A 20,555-nucleotide genomic window follows, 5' to 3' on the forward strand; every position below is an offset into this window, starting at 1 on the left:
AATTCAAATACCTATAGCGCGGCGCCGTCATTTCAGGAGCTTCTTCAAGCACTCTTTTTCTTTAAAGTTAATTGCATTGTTTTTCCATTGTTTTTTATTGCATTACTGTTCACATGCATGTGTGGTGCCGTCAGTCATGACTCGAGTAAAGATAAAGCTTGAATGATTTACTGAACTGGTGTTTTTATTTCATGGACTTGCGTGTTTCCCATTTCAGCACCAGCGCTGTCCACCTCACTTTGAGCAAGCCTATAGCACAGTACATTGCACTCACCTGTTATTCACTCTCAACATGGATAAAACATAAAGTATGCATATAATAAAAAGAATATATATATATATAATATTAATATAATATAATATAAATATAATAATAATAAAAAAAAAGATTAAAATAAAATAAATATCATATTCTCAAAATAAACTGACGGGCCAGAAATGATTGCTGGCGGGCCAATTTCGGCCCGCGGGCCGCCTATTGCCGATCCCTGTCCTAGAGGGTCTGCTGTACCAACGGGAGACTCGGTTGATGAAATATGAATTCAGATCACTATTAAAAAAAAGACAATTTGTGTCGTCGGCACTCAACGCGGGGGCATGATAAGACGACAATACACGTCGCTGGCACTCAAAGTGTTAAGGGCACACTTGCAGACAGTTGATGATCCAACCAGTGCCACTTACCCGGAAAGGTCTGAGAACAGAGACACAAACCTGACAAACATCAGCAGCTAATGGGGAAGCCTCTAACCTCCATTGCAACCAGCAATGACTCCAGATCAGTCAAAATAATCACAATTAGATTTTTTTTTTATCGTTCAGCCCTACTCCAGATGGAGCAAGCATACAATGTGACTGTGTCCAGCAATTTGTGACCCATGGAAATATTTTAAGATATGCTTATTTGAATCTTGTTAAACCACTAGTCTCAGAGCAGAGGAAAACTGAGAGAAGACTATCTAAAGTTTGGCTGCATTTTTTTTTTTGCATATACCATCCGTTGCCATCTCTATTTGTCTATGGAGAAGTTCCCCTTCTTTGCAGGGCTATAACTTTTTAAATTCTATTGCTAGATTGCCATTATTAGGGCCCATTCAAGGTCCTATATGTATTGTTCATTGTGTATCAACGTTAAACTTTTTCATTCACATATTCATAGTAAAATATGGTCTAAAGTATAAGTATGTTTTCATCTCTTTCTGCAGCTTTCTCCAGAACGTGATTTATAGCCCCAAATGCATTATATTGATGATGAAATACAGTTTGGTAGGAATCTGTGCGAGATAAAAAAATTTCAATTGGACGTACTTCTAGAAGTTTCTACGTATCATCTGATGATGACCGGATGGGCGGGGGATCGTTTATAATTCCGTGGGCAGCGTTATATCATTCATCTAGTGTGGGTGATATGATCATCAGAGCAGTTTATATCGAACACGTTCAAAAATAACGCTGAATCTTACCGTATCTTCCTCGCGCCGTTGGACGATGAGCCTGGAACTGAAATATTCCTATTATGGGATGTAGAAATACGCGATCTATTTCCAGGTTGTATAATAGTATATACGTCCAAATCATGTTGTTTATCGAGTTATTGGCAACGGATCGCTATGTATTGTGTCGAGATCGAGTCCCGGGACCTATAGAGAGTGCCCGGAAGTAATATGGACGATCAGCACTTCATCCACATGACTTCCTGTTTGGCGCTTCTGCCGATCGGCCACCAGATGGCGCTCTTGAACCGCTAGAGGGTTGAGAGGAGGCCAGCACTGTGTCTCAGGGCTGCGGAGGAAAAATATGATTTCGATCACAGATTTTTGAAATATTGATATTAAAGACGAGTTAGGGCGTCCTCTGCAACTTTAGCATGGCTAGGAAAGACGCCTAAACACATTTTCGGCACTTAAAGTGTTAATTGCGTTTCCCCCTTCCCACGGTGTGTATATAAAAAAATATCTAATATAAACAAAGTAACATATGGAATAGAATAGATTCTGAAATAGGTCTCCAATCTCCTCACGTTGCATATTATTTTAATTAAACATGTAGCCTTTTTTTAATTAGCATAGCCTAAATAAATATGAATTCAAGAAGTTAAATACTGAATTAACGACACATTTATTAACAGGCTGAAAGTTAAAACGAATAACAGGCTGAAAAAACAATTAGCCGATTGAATTATTATTGCAAACTAAAATGTGAATTAAAGAAGTTAAAAACGAATAACAGGCTGAAAAAACAATTAGCCTAAACAGTGTCAAAGGCAATATTCCTCGGAACATTGCTGTGATTGGATTAGTCAACGAAACCACTCATGTAAATGTGACTCTGCCCCCAAACTCAGACAAAAACTGCCTTTTTTAAACAAATGTTTTTACTATTTAGAGATACTATAACTGTAAGCTGTTACAGTAAAGTGGTGAATATAAATAGTTTTAGAGTGGTCTGGGGTAATTCCTAGAACGCTAGTTATAGGCCGCGATGCATATTATACTTAATCGATTGGCATTTCGTCCCTATACACCAGACCTACGGATACGGCCCGCGGGATGATTCTGACCGGCCCGCGAAATATTACATAATAAAAAAAATAAAAATAAAAATAAAAAAAATATTTTTTTTTATATTTATTTTTTTTACTTTTTTTTTCATGTCAACGTTCACATGCACAATATACGCTTAGGAGACATGCTCAGAAGATGTTGGTTCTCTTTCATCTTCTGAGCATGTCTCCTTACCTAAGCGTATATTGTGCGTGTGAACGTTGACATGAAAATAGAAAAGTAGAAAAAAATTTAAATAATTTTTTTTTTTTTTTTTTTTTTACTTTTTTTTTTCATGTCAACATTCACACGCACAATATACGCTTAGGAGACATGCTCAGAAGATGTTGGTTCTCTTTGGATCCACCTACATATGTGAACAGACATTCTCAGTCATGACGTTTACCAAGTCCAGGTGATCCTCTCTCACTGATGAACATCTGGCAGTTGTGCTTCGCATCTCCACCTCAGACATGCAACCTGACTTTGATGGACTTGTTAAAGCTCAACAGAGACTGGATTTCTCACACTGAATGAAAAAAAAAAGAACTGAAGAACACTAAAATGTGGAAATATAACAAGTGAAATGGGATATTTTTTTTCTTTTTTTTGCACAGTTCTGAAAACATTAAATGTTTAATATAGGCATGTAAAGTAAAAAAGGCTACAAAACTGGGACACTTTTCTTTACACAGTTCAGTGACATGTCTTCTTTATTTTTGCTATAAGATGATGTGATGTCTTTAGAAAGCTAAGAAAATCCTTGTTTCAATAGTATATGAAACTCAAAATGCCCTTTGTTATTAATGTTTCACATTTTGTTTATCATTTTGGAAATAAATTCTATTTGAATAAATGATATTTTTGAAAGCTAACCTCACCTTTTAATTGCCAAATAATAACATACACTCTTACCAGGGGTCAAAACAATGCCATTTACTGCTTTTTATATAGAAATAAAATTTATATTATGCATAATTGAGTTTGGAATTTTGGCCCGGCCCCCCAACATATTTTCAGTTGCTCATTCGGCCCCCTGGGAAAAATAATTGCCCACCCCTGCTATACACGCTACAATAAAAAATTCAAATGCATATGATCGGTATATATTATGTTCCATCATGCATGCAGGAAATGGGGGGGGGGGGTCGTTTATGATTAATTGATTGTCGATAACGGCATTCGTTAGTACAACTGCATACGTACAACTGCATACGTTGATCAGATGCAATGATAGAAATGGACAATCAAGCTGGAATTAACGTTAGATTGCTCTTACCTCTAGTCGATGAAACTGCAGAAAAAATATTCCAATTATTTGATTGCCATCTGCTAGATCGTATTTCCATTTGGCCATAAACTCCAAAAGCATATTGATTCTTGCGTCTCGAAGGCGATTCAATGCACTCGACTGTTCATCTGGATCCACGTTACAAGATAACAGCGCCCGGACGACATTCACCGACGCACAGAGCCATGCTTCCTGCAGAAAGTAAGTGCAACATCGGCAGAATACCACCAGGCGGCGGTATCGGGCCGTTGCGATCTCAGACAGAGTGCCAGAGTTTCCCAGAGCCTTGCTGGATGAATTATGAATGGAAATAGCGAATAAAAGAAATAACGATCACAACATGTTGGCACTCAACGATTGGACGGAAATAACGAGTTACCTAACTAGTTTTTGGTGCAGAAACCGTTAAACATTAAAACTGTGATAATATGGGGAAAACCACGAAAAGAAAATAAAGAAAAAACATTTCATTAATTTTCTCGCAATCTGATTTTCCGACATGAGCCACCAACTGCGGGCCGTTTCACAAATGTATAGCAACAGCTCTAGAGAAGAAATGACAGGACAAAGCCTCTTCCAAGACCGTCTACAGCCGTCTCTCCTTTTGTATTCAAGTGAAGGGATTTGTAAGGCCTTAAAAGAGTCAATTGTACTCAGATCTTACACCATTTGACACAGGGTTGTATTTCACTGCCACAGAAATCAATGCAAGCATTAAAATAACAAGCCTAGACAGATGGGCTTTGTGATGAATTTTGTTTTCTTACATTTTGGGGGGGAATTAAGAGCACTATCTGGGGAATTATCTGAAATTGCCCCACAATTACTTTAAACTTCAGTTTGCACATGTGCTCTTTTTATGATTTTCATAGAATCAATTTAGGAACAAATCCAAAATCGTATCACTGTAGAACCTTGGATGGGGTCTAATGAAGAGTAGGCTGATTGTCAACAACCTGTCATTCTGTGGCTCAGTTGAGGAAGGTGCAAACCATGTACTCATCCCATTCAAAATGTACATCACATGCCTGGCCCTTCCTCTCCATTATGAACTGTCGAATAACAGAAATGCTCAAAAAGTTACATACAAATGTGTAAAAAGAAGCCTTGATAAGCACAGTTCTCATTTCTTAATACAGAAAAATATCTGCATTAATAAAGGTAACTCTGAAGTAAGCCAGTGCTTGTATGACTTTGATGCATAACCGTAGATGTGTGCAATTCCTCAGCTGTACACTTTCTCTGCCACAGAAGTGGCACAGAGGCAGCGAGCGCCTTGTCTTACTCCTCCAGGCTCTGCCTGAACCAAATAGAGGTCACGACGCCGAGGCCTGGACAGCATTAACACAGGCTAAAGCCCTCTTCTACTTCCTCATATTCAGATAACATTTTATTGCCTATATTTATGTCTTTCTACTATTACCCTGCCCATACCTGTGTACCTCCCCTCCCGTGCTGCTATGTTGACAGTGACACCCGAATTTCCCCAAGGGGATCAATAAAGGAATATCTTATCTTAGAAGACATGGGGGAGGGGCGGCTAGGTGGTGCAGTGGGCAAGGCGCTCACCACCAATGCAGGAGACGCTGGGTTCGAGCCCAGCTCTCCGCATTGCTATCAGCTCGGCTGGTCGTTCATACTAATACAATTGGCAGTATTAGGGGGTGGGAAGCTGATGGGTGGGGATCGGACGCTGTGGACAGCGACTCCTACAGGTCGGTTGGTGCGCCTGCGCAGCAGAATCAGGAAGCGACGGGGGCGGCGTGCCCTCCAAACGCAGACCCCCGATGCTGAGAGATCGCGCTGTGCAGGTGAAAAGATGCGACTGCCGCTTCATCGAGTACCGGAGGGGACACGTGATGTAAGGCTTAGTCCACATTGCAGCCGGCTTGTGGGAGGCATGGTCTAGCAACGTTCGAGACAGGGGAGGGTAGAATTGGACGATACGAAATTGGGATGGGAGAATAATAGAAAATGGGAGAAAAAGTAGATAAAAAAAAAGAAGACATGGGGGAGGTGGTTAGTGGAGCACATCCACAAGTCCAAAGCCAATTGACCACATTCACACGGCGGCCATTTTGTTCTTATGTCATGCTCAGGTTGGGATTCCTTTCCACCCAAGAGAAAAAAGGCCTGTCACGTAAATAGGTGCAATGCTTTAATGTGTTAACCGCCTTTCGAATGTGACATTTTGTTAAAACCACTGACATTGTACAAGACAAGGTACTTCAACGAACGCTCTGATACCTGAATTGCAGCAAACGTCAAGGCAGCCCAGATGACATACATCATGATCTCCTTCAGCTTCTCCACGACCAGAGCTTCGCATCCCTGCGGACAAACGACACGCGTGTTGTGAGAGAGAGGTCAGACCACTTCGGGAACATTGAGACAGGTTATTCTAACTTCACACAGGGGCAATGTGGCGGGTTTCTACAACGTCGTCTGACCTCTTGGTAGAGATCTCCGGGACGGGCGAGAGAACCTGTGCAGGCGCCAGCGCTGGGTTTACAGCAGCTGATCGGCACGCTGTTGTTCTTGGACTCCTTGAACCAGTGGGTATCCCTCCAGTCCGAGTAGTTGTGGATTCCGCAACACTGGAGCTGCGGGAACGAAAGCACGGAATTATGGGATTACATTTCCCGCTGGGTGTTTGCTCCACTAGTACAATTCCACCGGATGACGCGGCAACAACATTATCGCTTTATCTGGGTTTACAGAAAACAGGGATTTACCCTCCACCTCAACGTGCCCCGAGTCTCACCTGTCGCTGCACGTAGTCGATGGCGCGGCTCGGGGCATTGGAGTTGGTGCCGTTGTACTCGTCGTATACTTTCTGGATGGAGCTGTTGACCTCGTTTTCAACCTGTAAGCAATCAGTGACAGGGGTGTAAAAAAACGAATCGTCGCATTGTCAGTGTGAATGTGAACACGGAATTGTACAGATTAGAATAAAAGTGTAATAAGATAAAGAGAAATGTGTTATTCATGTAAGGAATTTATAAACTTTACTTAATCCTATGAACTAATAACGTTTTAATTGCCTACATTCAGTGAGGGACTGTATAAAGTATGGCTGCCCCCATGTTTGATGTCACAAATTGCCCATCTATCCCACGATGCAAGGCGTTGGCTGTTAGCAAACATCAGGGGACAGTGGCCCAGGAGAAGTGTCCTTGAGCAAGACACTTAACCCACTAACTAGGGATGCACCAATATGAAAATTTGCGGCCAATACCGATACCGATTGTTCAACTAACACACAATCGGCCGATACAGATACCGATATTTGTAAAAAATAATAAAAAAAAAATAAAATAAAAAAGCAATATATATATTTTTTAATGAAGCTACTGTATATTTCTATGTCTCTAAATGTTTTGATGAATTGAAAATGGAGGACCCTTATGTAAAAAAGCCGAAAGTCTTTTTCTGGTCTTCATCCTCCAGTCTTAGCACTGTTGTTGTATTGAGCTGTACTGTATTGTACCCATTCTGCAATCTGTTAATAAAGTTTTCAATCAATCAATCAATCAGACAAATGTATAGAAAAGCTTTTATTATAACCATATAACAGAAAATGATATTGTTTATGAAAATGTGTTAGCCCTATGCTTGACTATTATTTTAGGCATGGCAACAAATAAAATAATAATAAAATGAATAAATAAAATATTAAATAAATAAATAGGCTACACGTCTCTTTTTGTGTTACAAATTGTGCTCACCGATATGAACATAGGCCTAGGGCTGGGCGATATGACGATATTATATAAATATCGGGTACAGTTCATTAACGATACACTTTTTCAACGTATCGTGGATATCGTGATGTTTTGCCCAAGAGGATTGTGTCGCGTCAATCTGTCCACGCGTTACTCGTTCATATCTCAGCCCGTGCTGAGATATGCCCATTCCGCGGTCTGTTAATAAAGTTTTCAATCAGACCGATGTATGGAAAGGCTTTTATTATAACATTCGTTGTAGTAAAATCATTATGCCTCATTTAGTCAATCTGTGGAGCACTGGTCTCCTACTCGACGGCCGCGGGGAGCTAACGTTAGTAGCTTTGTTGACGTTGTTCAGCACACAGGACATTCAGGAAGTCAAAAACTAGTAGCGCTTGCCGATTGGTGCTAAGAACAGCAGGGCGGGTGCAAGCGCTGTGACGTAATTGGCAGACTCGACTGTCAATCAAAATTATTATGTTTCCGTCAGAATGAATGAGTGAAGACTTTGTTAAAGGGTTGCAGAATGGGTACAATACAGTACAGGAGGATGAAGACCAGAAAAATACTTTCGACTTTTTTACATAAGGGTCCTCCATTTTCAATTCATCAAAACATTTAGAGACATACATATATACAGTAGTTTCATAAAAATGCTAAAATGCTATTTATTGATTGATTGATTGATTTAAAACTTTATAAACATATTGCAGAATGGGTACAGTACAGCTCAATACATACAATTGTTAAGGGGATGCAGACCAGAGAAAGACTTTAGTCTTGTTTACATCAGGGTCCCCCATTTTCAATTAATCATATTTCATATCTAAATCATATAATATCTCATTGCTAAATATATGCAATATATAATCTAATAATCTAAATCTAATATATAATATAAAAATGCTAAATGCATGGGTATTTTATTTTGTCTTTAATGTTAGCTTGCTAAATCAAATACTGTCTTGGTAAGCCTCATAATGAATTGTTTGGGGTAAAAAAGAAAAAACATCGTGATGTGTATCGTGTATCGCCGAAAGGTCAGAAAATATCGTGATATCATATTTAGGCCATATCGCCCAGCCCTACATAGGCCTATTTACTTACTTAAAAAAGGAAACATCAAGAAATATGTTTATGGTATTCCATCATGCCATGTGTGTTTTTTTATATAGTATTTTATAATGCTCATGATTATTGCTGAAGTCTGAGTCATACAATACCCACTGGCTTTCATCTTCAACAGACTAACTTGACTAAAAAGACAAAAAAGTGTATGAGTTTTAAGAGTTTAAGAGACAGCACTCACTGTATCTCTCTCAAACAAAGCTCCATGTTCTCCAGTAATATCTCCATAATCTGAGTTTGCAATGCATGTGTCGTGTCAGGTACAACAGAACAATTTTGATTGACAGTCGATTCTGCCAATTACGTCACACCGCTAGCACCCACCTCCTGCTGTTCTTACCACCAATCGGCAAGCGCTTATTTGTTTTTTACTTCCGGGAAGTCCGCCATTGATTTTTACCGAGAGATCAACAACAAAGCTAATAACGTTAGCTCCCCGCGGCCCACGAGTAGATTACCAGCGCTTCGCAGGAGTACTAAACGAGGCATAATGATTTTACTGCAACAAATGTTATAATAAACGCTTTTCTATACATTTGTCTGATTGAAAACTTTATTAACAGATTGCAGAATGGGTACAATTCAGTACGGGCTCTCTGAGCAAAGGAAGGAAGTGAGAGATATGAATGAGTAATGCTTGCTATGGTCGACTCGGGTAAATATGTTGATGTTATTGAACGTGTAACTATATAACATTAATGCCACAAAACGAATGCCTTTGTTAATCATAAGTAACTTTGATGTGTGTGGGGGCGGCGTTGTGCAGGTCGCTTGACTGAAACTTTTTTCAAAGTTTGAACGTGTGGACCAGATTGACTCGACACAAATTGACGGATATTTATCGGCCACTGCCATCGGCAAATTTTTGCTTATCGGCCGATAGGCCGATGGCAGTCAACAAGGCACTTATCGGCCGATACCGATACCCGACCGATATATCGGTGCACCCCTACCACTAACTGCTCCCGATGAGCAGGTCAGCACCTTGCATGGTTGCCGGTGTGTGAATGTGAGGCATAAGTTGTAAAGAGCTTTGGATAAAAAGCGCTATATAAATGCAGTGCATTTGTTACCAGACATTAGAGCTGCTATGTCAGCTACCAAATGTAACAGGGTAAATCTGCATTTCGCTATGATGCCCCTCTAGCTCATGGAATTAACTCCAACAGTCCTTAAAGCTTGATTCTCCCCTCTGTTGCAGAGTTTAAAACCTTGATATCCAACCTTTGTCAATCAAGTTGTGTCATGTTTTAATTGATTGTTATCCTTACTTGTCTTATTGTTGTGATTTTATATGCTTTTTTTTGCTTAACTCTGTAAGTACACTTGACGTGTAAAACTCAGTTGCCTTTCGAGTTTAAATAAAGGTTTGAAATTAAATTAAATGTTACGCTAACGCAGCATTGTTTTAATAGTTTCTTACCACAAACATTTTAACCAATTGGCAGTTGGTTAAGGGTAAGTTATATACCATCAACTTGTCAAGATCCCTGATCTGACTTGGACATCCGACATCCGATCATGTTAGATGCTTGAGACATGCGTCTAACAGGTCTCACCATGACCGAGATGTGAACAGCAACACCTGGGAGGCTGTGAGTAGTAATGTATGTAACTTATGTAAAGTTAGCTGAGGTAGCAACGGTAATCAGTGGTATCGCTTAGGGGTGGGAATCACCAGTTTCATCACGATACGATACGATATCGATTCTTTGGACAACGATACGATATTATCCGATATCACACAGTCTGCCACGATACGATACGATTCGATTCAGGTGCCTGCGATCGATATGAGACGATATTATATGCCCATTTAACACAATCAGTAACATTTAAATCAACAAAAAAAAGGCAATGGAAATATCATTTGACATTTTTATTTTTAAGCTCTTCCAGACATTAAAATGAAAAACAATCTATTGTTTTTGATACAAATAGACCTCCTGTTCACTGTTTTTGGTTCGTTTTTCTTTTTTTTTTCGATATTAATATCCTATTCACTGTCACAGAGCTGTATTTTGGCTGGAAAAGGCATATTGGGAGTCCGAAGGTGCAGTACCGGCCAGATCCTGTTAGTGGGGCTATCCCGAGAATGCACCCTCCTTCCCAGTCCCCACTTCTCTCTGCCTATGGCTCTGGGTTAGCTTGTTAGCTTACGCTAACGTAACGTTATCTTCAATCTTTAACGCGACGTGGGCATAATGGAGTGGCGAGGATTGCAAAGCAGGTTAGACGCATTGGACCCGTTGTGGAATAAAACAGCAGGGACATGTTTTGGGTCACAGAATAGGCACACTAGTCTTGCTATAGTGACGCTCTAGACGCTACTGCTGTGTGCTGTTGATCCGAGCCGAGCGGATACGACACATGGGATTTTCAAAATAAGAGTATCGCAATATGAATCGATCTTTTTACGTTGCATCGATCCTATTTGATTATTGATAATAGATCGATATATCGATCTGGATCGATGTATCGTCCCACCCCTATCGCTCTGTGTGCCCTGTGCACTTTCGATTCTCCATGTACACCGCCACGCCTCACGTTTGAGCGCAAAAGAAAAAGGCCTCCAATGTGATCACAGCCTTAACACATTGTCTGCCATGCATTGTACCCATCCTTATGCCCAGTCTGCCAGTGCTGTAACTCTATGGAGATGTTTACCTTCTTTGCAGGGCTATAACGTTTTTTAATATTATAGCTATATCGACATTAAACATTCAACATCGGGTATCTATCGTTCCGGATGTGGGAACGTTATATTTTTTCATTCATACATTGTCGTGTTAGTACCGTCGAGAATATAAGTGTTAAGGTTTTCTGCAGTAATTCCTAAAACGCAAGTTATAGGCCCTGACGCATATGATAGATTATCGATTGGCGTTTCACGCTATATTAAAAAATTCAAATGTATATGATCGGTATACATTATGCTTCATCATGCGTGAAGGAAAGGGGGGGGGGGTCGTTTATAATTCCTTAATCGTCAGTAACGGCTTTATTTAGTATGGGTTGATATGTTGATCAGATGGATTGCCGTGAAATGAATAAACAATCGGGCTGAAAATAACGTTATATTCCTCTTACCGTTCGCCGATGAGACTGGAGGAAAAATATTCCAATTGTTTGACGTCGATCTGCTAGATCCATTTCCTGTTTGTATGACGCAATAAACGCCGAAATCATATTGATTATTGCGTTTCGAAAGCGATCCCATGCACTCGAGTGTGTATCTAGATCCACGTTACAATATATTACTGCCGGAGGAATTTCCTCGATGCACCGAGCGCCACTTCCGGTTTGGCTTGGAGTGTAACTCGCCCGACATCCACCAGGCAGCGGTAATGAGGCGTTGCAATATCAGACAGGGTCCAACTGCAGTCCCGGAGGGAGGCTGGATTCATTATGAATGCCATGGCGAAAAAATGAAATATTGATCCCAAAAACGTGTTTATTCGTTGTTGGCGCACAAAGCATGGCGGGCAATAACGAATTATCACGTTTTTGGCGCACAATGTGTTAAGGTAAATGTACAGTTAACAGAATTAATCTGACAGTTGAAATCTTCTGGGTAGTAATCAGAGACGCGTTACATCCCGTTGTTTACAGAGTTAGGTCAAACAAATTCTAATAAAAAAGACAATTTAAAACACTTTGAACATTGATTTAGTATTCAAATGACTCACCCTCGCTCTGTAAATATAACCAAGAACCACCACGGCCACTTCAGTCATAAACACCAGCAGGAGGATTATCACAAACTGTGGATTATAACACAAGATTTAGGCTACAACATTGAGACATAACATACACTTGAGATAAAGGTTCTTTGGTGTGATGATGACATAATTACATACAGCTGCTGTATTTAAAGTTGGGTTTTTTCTAGCTGGTTTTTTATGGGGGTAGATTTCTATCAAAAATAAACAAAAGTAGAATCCACAATCGTAAAGTAGAATCCACAATCGTAAAAACTATCCACACACACACACCTCAGAATCCACAATCATAAAAACGATCCACACAAACACACCTCTCAATTTGTGTTTCATAAATCATAAAAACACGCTTGATTTGTTTATATTTACGTACGGAATTCTAAAAACAGCTTGATCTGCTTAGATTTACGTACGGAATTCTAAGGACACACTTGATCAACTTGGAGTTACATACGGAATTTTGAGACAAATATTTCGCTGTTTTCCCCCGTGGGGATTCGTGTGTGACGCTTCTTCTTCTTAGAGGTCCATCAAAAATAAACAAACGCAGAAGTAGAATCCACAATCGTAAAAACGATCCACACAAACACACCTCTCAATTTGTGTTTTATAAATCATAAAAACACGCTTGATTTGTTTATATTTACGTACGGAATTCTAAAAGTTACGGACAGAATTTTGAGACAAATATTCCACTGTTTTCCCCGGCGGGGATTCGTGTGTGAAGCTTCTTCTTCTTCGGCGCTACCGAACACGGCCCGAGGTGTCTCTGGCTCATGAGCGCTACCAGTGGCCAAAATCGCACATTATCTGTAATGGATCCGAATGGATAATAAAGATACATACTTATCACGGCATACAGGTATACACTATACAGGTATATAATCCATGCTGTAATGGAGCACGGTGCCAGGAACCAGCAAGCTGGATGGGTAAGTACAGTAAATATATGATGGGCAAACAGGGTATATGAATACCTACATTGGTAGCTTCAGCTAGCTAATTGTGTAGCTAGCTGGTCACATGTTATGATGAATTGAAAATCTGTTAATAACGTTTTCAATCAATCAATAGCATGCAGGTGTAGCCCACAATAACTGTATGCAATACGTTAAAGCTAATTACCTTAGCATATTTGACATGTACTGTACAGTGTCATGTACAGTAACTGACTTATGTTTAATCAACACAAATAGAACAAATAAACTATGGGATTAGAAAACGACAAGGCTAAATGGATTCAGATTAATAATTTATACACATTTAGGGAAATATTTGGGGTGGATGACTTTATTTATATGTATGAGAACTAGAGACTCACATCACCATACCGACTATCTTGTTTCTTTGCACTAGAGACTCATATCAATGGACTCTCACCACTGGACTATCTTGTGTTTGTACTTTTTATATTACTATATTGTATTTGTATTGTGAAGCTATGCATCCCCGGATCCCCCACCCTGTATGCCCCCCCCCCCCCCCCCCATGTTGCTTTGACACCCGAATTTCCCCCAAGGGAATCAATAAAGGATTATCTTATCTTAATCAGATTGTAAATTATTGTTGGAGAGCCATATTAATATTAGCTTACCCTCATTCAAGCAGAAGGGATTATATATAGGTAAATACAAAAGGAGATTTTCTTTACATATAGTGTAAAATATAGCAAAGTTGAATTGTCCCCTCACAGGTTTTTCCTTTCTCCGTAGGAATTGTTAAAACAGCACATCATGGCGAGGTTGCAAGACCGCCTTTCACACGTGCTCCAGCACCCACCACTGGATATCGACTATCTTGAGTTTGTGTGCAGTCAGGAAATGGTTTTTATTGATGCCATATCACAGCACATTCAAATGTCTGAGGGGTTTATGGAATGTTTGACAGAGCTGCACAACATGATTCAGAGACACAGACAAAACCAACTGCCACCTCCAGAGATGCACCTGGAAAGAGGACCTGGACCTGGACGCCCAAGGGTAGTAGTCGACATGGATCGCTTGGTTAATCTCCTTGAGATAGGGCTGCCTGTGGCTTGCATTGCCAATTTGTTGGGGATGTCATATGTAGGGCTGTCTTAAATACTTCGAAGCTTCGTTCGATGGCACAAGCTTCGAACATTAAAAAAAAAAAAAAATGTACTTCGATTTGTGTGTGTGTGTGTGTGTGTGTGTGTGCGTGTGTGCGTGTGCGTGTGCGTGTGTGTGTGAGAACTACCCATCCCAGTTAGGACAGCCGAATCCCGTCCAATCTTTCGCCGTCGACTAAAGACTCACTTCTTCAACCATTATCTGAAATGATTAAAAAAAAAGAAAAAAGAAAAAAAATCTAACCGTGACTAACCTTACTGTCATGCACTTTTCCTAATAAACTAACCTACACTGTAACACGCAACACTTTGATAAACATTGTTACTCAGCTGATAGAGTTGTACCCTTCTTGCTGTCTTGTCGTACAGAACTTGTAAGTCGCTTTGGATAAAAGCGTCAGCTAAATGACTAAATATGTGTGTGTGTGTGTGTGTGTGTGTGTGTGTGTGTGTGTGTGTGTGTGTGTGTGTGTGTGTGTGTGTGTGTGTGTGTGTGTGTGTGTGTGTGTGTGTGTGTGTGTGTGTGTGTGTGTGTGTGTGTGTGTGTGTGTGTGTGTGTGTGTGTGTGTGTGTGTGTGTGCGCATGGGGCCATTGGGTGGGGCCGGGGGACAAATACACTGGAGGAAAGTAACCCAGCTCAGCACTGCCCAAATTATATCATCACTATTGCCTGTTTGAAGGATATCATCCTCAAATACATATACACCTACATGCCTTGTAGAATTCCACACATAAGAAAGAAAGATACTGGGATTAATAAACAAAATAGGAAATAAAATTTAGATAAGGTGCTACTGAGATGTTTTGGTGAGTTCTTTGTTTTTTTGTGGAAGTTGCCCTTCTTAAAAATGCATGAACATTCACTGATAATTGGTCTGTAGAGGAGTCTACAAGGTCTACATTGCCGGACCTTGTAGACTGACATAATTCTGTGCATAGTTTAGTCTACACAGGCCATATTTCAAATAATCAAAATCTTACTTCATTCATCTTAAACATTCTTGATTTGGGGGATTGGTAGTTCCCATGAAATCTGAAGTTGTTCAAACGACAACAGCGATCCACCTTGAATTAAATCACACAGCCGAGTGAAACCTTGTTGGCTCAGTCACGAAAGGGGCTACTTAATTAATTAATCCAACCCACTTTATTTATAGAGCACATTTAAAAACAACAAAGTTTATGAAAGTGCTGTACAAGTCCCACAACATAAGAAAAAAAAAAAAAAAAAAAAAAACGTTTTTTTTTTTTTTTTTTTCCCGAAGCTTCGAATTAAAATCGAAGCTCGGCCCCGAAGCTTCGATTGCCAAAAAAAGCTTTGAAGGTCAGCCCTAGTCATATGCCACCCTCTACAGAAGGATGCAAGACAACAACATATCAGTCAGGGCATTGTACACCACCTGTACCGATGAAGAGCTGGATGCAATGGTCACAGAAATTAAGACGAGGATGCCCCATGTCGGCTATCGACTTGTGAAAGGGAGTCTGCAGGCACAGGGACACCGTCTGCAATGGGACAGAGTCAGAGCATCCATGTACCGTGTGGACAGTCTTGGGGTTTTGTCCAGAATGACTCAGTTGGGATGCGTCATCAGGTGTACATACTCTGTGCCCTGTCCAAAGTACCTTGTGCACATAGACACAAATCACAAGCTGATCAGGTAACCAGAGTTTAACGTTTTCTTTTCATATATTATATATACAGGCATTAAAGCGTTCCGTCTTGAGACTGATTTCTGTAAATTTTATATATTAATTAATTTCTTTGATGGCTCAAATGTAGTCTCTAGTCGATTTTGTGTTTCGAGCACAACGTTCATCATAGATCTAGCCTTTTAATTTTGCTCTCAAAGTGCACCAGATTTATGCATTTAACTTTAAAACTTAAAAAGAAAAAAAATAAGTCAGGACAGTAGGCTCTACAAGTAGGCTCCCTTAAAACGCTAACGCTATTAAAAAAAATACAGTGGAGGTTAAAATAAGAATATGACTTGGCCTATAAAACTGATTTTATTTTTTAAATAAACCTTACAGATGTCTTCCATAGACTGACAGGAATTGTGTAAAATTGCCCAAATAGTGAAGGAATAGCAATGCATGTCCCCTTTTAACTGCTGCATCATGAGATACTTGGTACTCAGCACCACACTCAGACCAAAATGTTTCCAGGGGCACTTCACTGAAACGAGCTCTCCAGGTGGTATCAGATGAGATTTAAATTTAAATTAGTTCTTCCAAGAGTTTGGATGGAGATGTGTCAGGAAGCTTCGTCTCAATGTTGTCTGTAAAGGGGTTCTTTTTCCAGAGTAACTTGGTGATCCTTTTAGAATCCACAATCGTAAAGACGATCCACACACACACCACTCAATCTGTATTTCATAAATCATAAAAACATGCATCCTACCTCACCATTTTTGTACCAGATGTACATACTGTAAATAGAGGTATACTGAACAATTGTTGTTTACACTTGTTTTACTTGACTCTTGACTTTCTATTTATCTGTTATTGTCTAGCACACTCTCAGGAGCAGAACAGAAAGAAACATTTCATGCAAGGTATTCTGTCTGTATGACAAATAATAAACAAACTTGAACTTGAACTTTTCTGTGTTTTATTAAATAATGATTTTCAGGGCACCAGGGTGGTGAACCATGTAACTGCTGCAGTGCAACGTGGCCGTCCTGACCTTTGCTGAATTTCTTCCCCCATATCTCTCTCCCATCCTTCCTCTCTGCCGGACTTGTCCAATAAACAAATGAAAAAGCTACCAAAGACATATTAAAGACTATTTTAAAAAGAATGATTTTCAGTTTTGAGAAATTGTCAAACTTATCCAAATATGGTATTTTTAGGGAAAACTGCAGCTGCAACAGATAGCACTTTAGTGATAATTTTCTGTATTCAAATTCAAATTCCCTCGATTTGATGTAGCCCCCACAGCATAGAAGAGGACGCTGGCCACTACAGACTGGTAGAATGACTGCAGCAGTCTATTGCAAACATTGAAGGACCGGAGTCTCCTCAGGAAGAACAGTCTGCTCTGTCCCTTCCTGTAGAGGGCCTCTGTGTTGTCCGACCAGTCCAGTTTATTGTTCAGGTGTACCCCAAGGAACTTATATGACCACCTCATCCTAAAACCCTATACTCTTGCCAATCTAAAGGCAGAGAGGAGGATGAGAAGGAAGCTGGCTGCTATCCTGGAGAATCCCTCCCACCCCCTCTATGACGAGCTAGTCAAGATGAGAAGCCCCCCCCCCCCCCCCCCCCCACACTCACCGCCTCGGCCAGTCCTTCATACCAGCGGCCATCAGACTCCACAACAGTGGGCAGGGACTGCTACCAGACCTCCAACTAGGAACCTATAGCACCTCATGTGAATACTGTATACTTTATCAGATCATTTAGCATTTATAGATTATATATTATATTAGATTTACACCAAAACATCAAAAAACATGTTACAATTATTATATACTGTATGTATTTCTTAGATAATAAAGCTGCAGTGAGTGTTCATCAACTCATCTGGGATAAATGGGGACACTGCTCCATAAGCAATAAGTTAAAGCTAATTACCTTAGCATATTTGACATGTACAGTAACTGACTTATGTTTAATCAATACAAATATAACTAATAAACGATGGGATTAGAAACTACAAGGCTAAATTAATTCAGAATGCAGTTGTTTGTTGAAATGTGGTGGCCGGACAAGATTTTTGTAATAATTTCTGTATCAAATATGAAAGATATGAATAATATATTACTTTGAGCATACCCACAAACAGATATTCATCATAAACCCATTCAAGTTAATTTTCAGACGGAATTGTTTTATTACTATCACTATAATTATCATAACTTTTGAACAATAAATTATATTTCTAATCTGTCAGCTGTTCTATATTGCCCACATAATTGTCTATATCCCTTACCATCTAAGTTTCCTGCTAGCTTGTCAGTAAAGTGGTTGAAAATGCAGTTTGTTGAAATGTGGTGGCCCCGGACAAGATTCTTGTAATAATTTCTGTATCAAATATGAAAGATATTAATAATAATAATCATGATAATCATACAGATATTTTATATCATTTGAAAGCCCTATTTGTTATCTTCAAAATGGTACTATATATACTTTGAGCATTCATTTTCATAATGAAATGTTGATGCCTAATGATGGCTAAAGATAATGTGCGATTTTGGCCACTGGTAGCGCTCATGAGCCAGAGACACCCCGGGCCGTGTTCGGTAGCGCCGAAGAAGAAGAAGCTTCACACACGAATCCCCGCCGGGGAAAACAGTGGAAAATTTGTCTAAAAATTCTGTCCGTAACTTTTAGAATTCCGTACGTAAATATAAACAAATCAAGCGTGTTTTTATGATTTATGAAACACAAATTGAGAGGTGTGTTTGTGTGGATCGTTTTTACGATTGTGGATTCTACTTCTGCGTTTGTTTATTTTTGATAGACCTCTAAGAAGAAGAAGCGTCACACACAAATCCCCACGGGGAAAACAGCGAAATATTTGTCTCAAAATTCCGTATGTAACTCCAAGTTGATCAAGTGTGTCCTTAGAATTCCGTACGTAAATCTAAGCAGATCAAGCTGTTTTTAGAATTCCGTACGTAAATATAAACAAATCAAGCGTGTTTTTATGATTTATGAAACACAAATTGAGGTGTGTTTGTGTGGATCGTTTTTATGATTGTGGATTCTGAGGTGTGTGTGTGTGGATAGTTTTTACGATTGTGGATTCTACTTTACGATTATGGATTCTACTTTTGCGTTTGTTTATTTTTGATAGAAATCTACCCCCATAGTTTTTATCCAAGTTAGTCTATGAAATGGTTTCATGGAATGTTTATGTGTCACCAGGGAACCGCTACTTGAACTACAGTTGATATGCTGTTGCAGCGTTAGCTAAGAATTAGCTGAAAATTTGATCAATCACAGCTGATGAATCCCTGATGTCACACGCTGAAACAGTTGAGACCAGAAATCCACTTTGTGTGCACTGTGTGGAGTAGATTTCAGTTGTCTTCAGTCAGCTTAGTACAATGCGTGGCTTGCAGTACGCCGCCTAACCACTAGGTGGCCGTGCTGCGTTGTGTTCTACAAATGGCTACATTTTCGGACTTCCTCAGCCAGTCTTTCTCCGATTAGGTCCATGTTTGTAATGTAGTTAATTACGATCGATAATGGAATGCTCCGACCAAGCTCCCGAGATGATAAATGGCAAATACGGAAGTATGTCAGGCCCAGCTCAGGGCAGCGGCCAATCACAGCTCTCCGCTGTCTACGTCAGCTTGCGTCGATTTGACACGCAGTTACATTTTTGGACAGCTGCATGTAGGCCTCGCCGGTAGGCTTGCAGAAGCTCAGCAGGTTCGCTGCAACCTTTGCAACCACTTTGACGTCAGAGTATAAATTAGGCATAAGTATGGATTATGCTAAGAAAGGACAATCGACAACATAATTGGTCACTCAGTAACAAATAGGACTAAGACCCTTTAACTGTGACACTGATGCCACTGAGGAATAACCACTGACCACTGCGAGGCCACAGCGGCTCTCTCGGATCGTAGCGCAGCATCCGATGAGGCCGATGAGGAACAGGAGGGCTCCCACCGCAATGATGGTCACAGCAGGAATGAGGGTGTAGACATCTTCAAAGAAGTGGTCATAGTCGTCGTACGTGATGAAGACGTAGGCTCCGACGTAGCATAGAATACCAGCAGCCGCCTATGGGAGGACAGGGAAACACTTGTTAGTTATAATCAAAGTGTGTGTGTGTTGGTGTGGGGTAAAGGGTGCATTTACTGTATAGTACTTTTATCCAAAGCGCTTTACAATTTTTGTTCCTCACATTCACCCATTCACTCACACACCGATGGCGGAGGCAACCATGCAAAGTAGCCCCTTTCGTGATGGTTTGAAAGCTCAGCGTTGCTAATAAACATTTTAAATAATTTTTATAAACGTGTAAACATCACCGAGGCGGCGTTGCATCAAAATGGCTTCTTCTCTTCTGCATTTGTGACATGCCTGTG

At 40.1% G+C, this 20,555-nt stretch overlaps 1 protein-coding gene across 1 annotated transcript in view; it reads right to left on the reverse strand.

The window, feature by feature from the left end:
• Positions 1-20,555, reverse strand: part of LOC311244739 (tetraspanin-3) — a 32,820-nt gene that overhangs the window by 4,675 nt on the left and 7,590 nt on the right. The window contains exons 2-6 of the mRNA XM_084334418.1: positions 20,056-20,247; positions 12,380-12,454; positions 6,599-6,700; positions 6,285-6,437; positions 6,082-6,165 (exon numbers count right to left, since the gene is read on the reverse strand). Of these exons, the coding sequence (XP_084190544.1) occupies positions 6,082-6,165; positions 6,285-6,437; positions 6,599-6,700; positions 12,380-12,454; positions 20,056-20,247 (606 nt within the window). The remainder of the gene's footprint in view (positions 1-6,081; positions 6,166-6,284; positions 6,438-6,598; positions 6,701-12,379; positions 12,455-20,055; positions 20,248-20,555) is intronic.

The sequence above is a fragment of the Notolepis coatsorum genome (assembly GCF_963971535.1).
Source record: "Notolepis coatsorum genome assembly, chromosome: 18".
Taxonomy (NCBI): Eukaryota; Metazoa; Chordata; class Actinopteri; order Aulopiformes; family Paralepididae; genus Notolepis; species Notolepis coatsorum.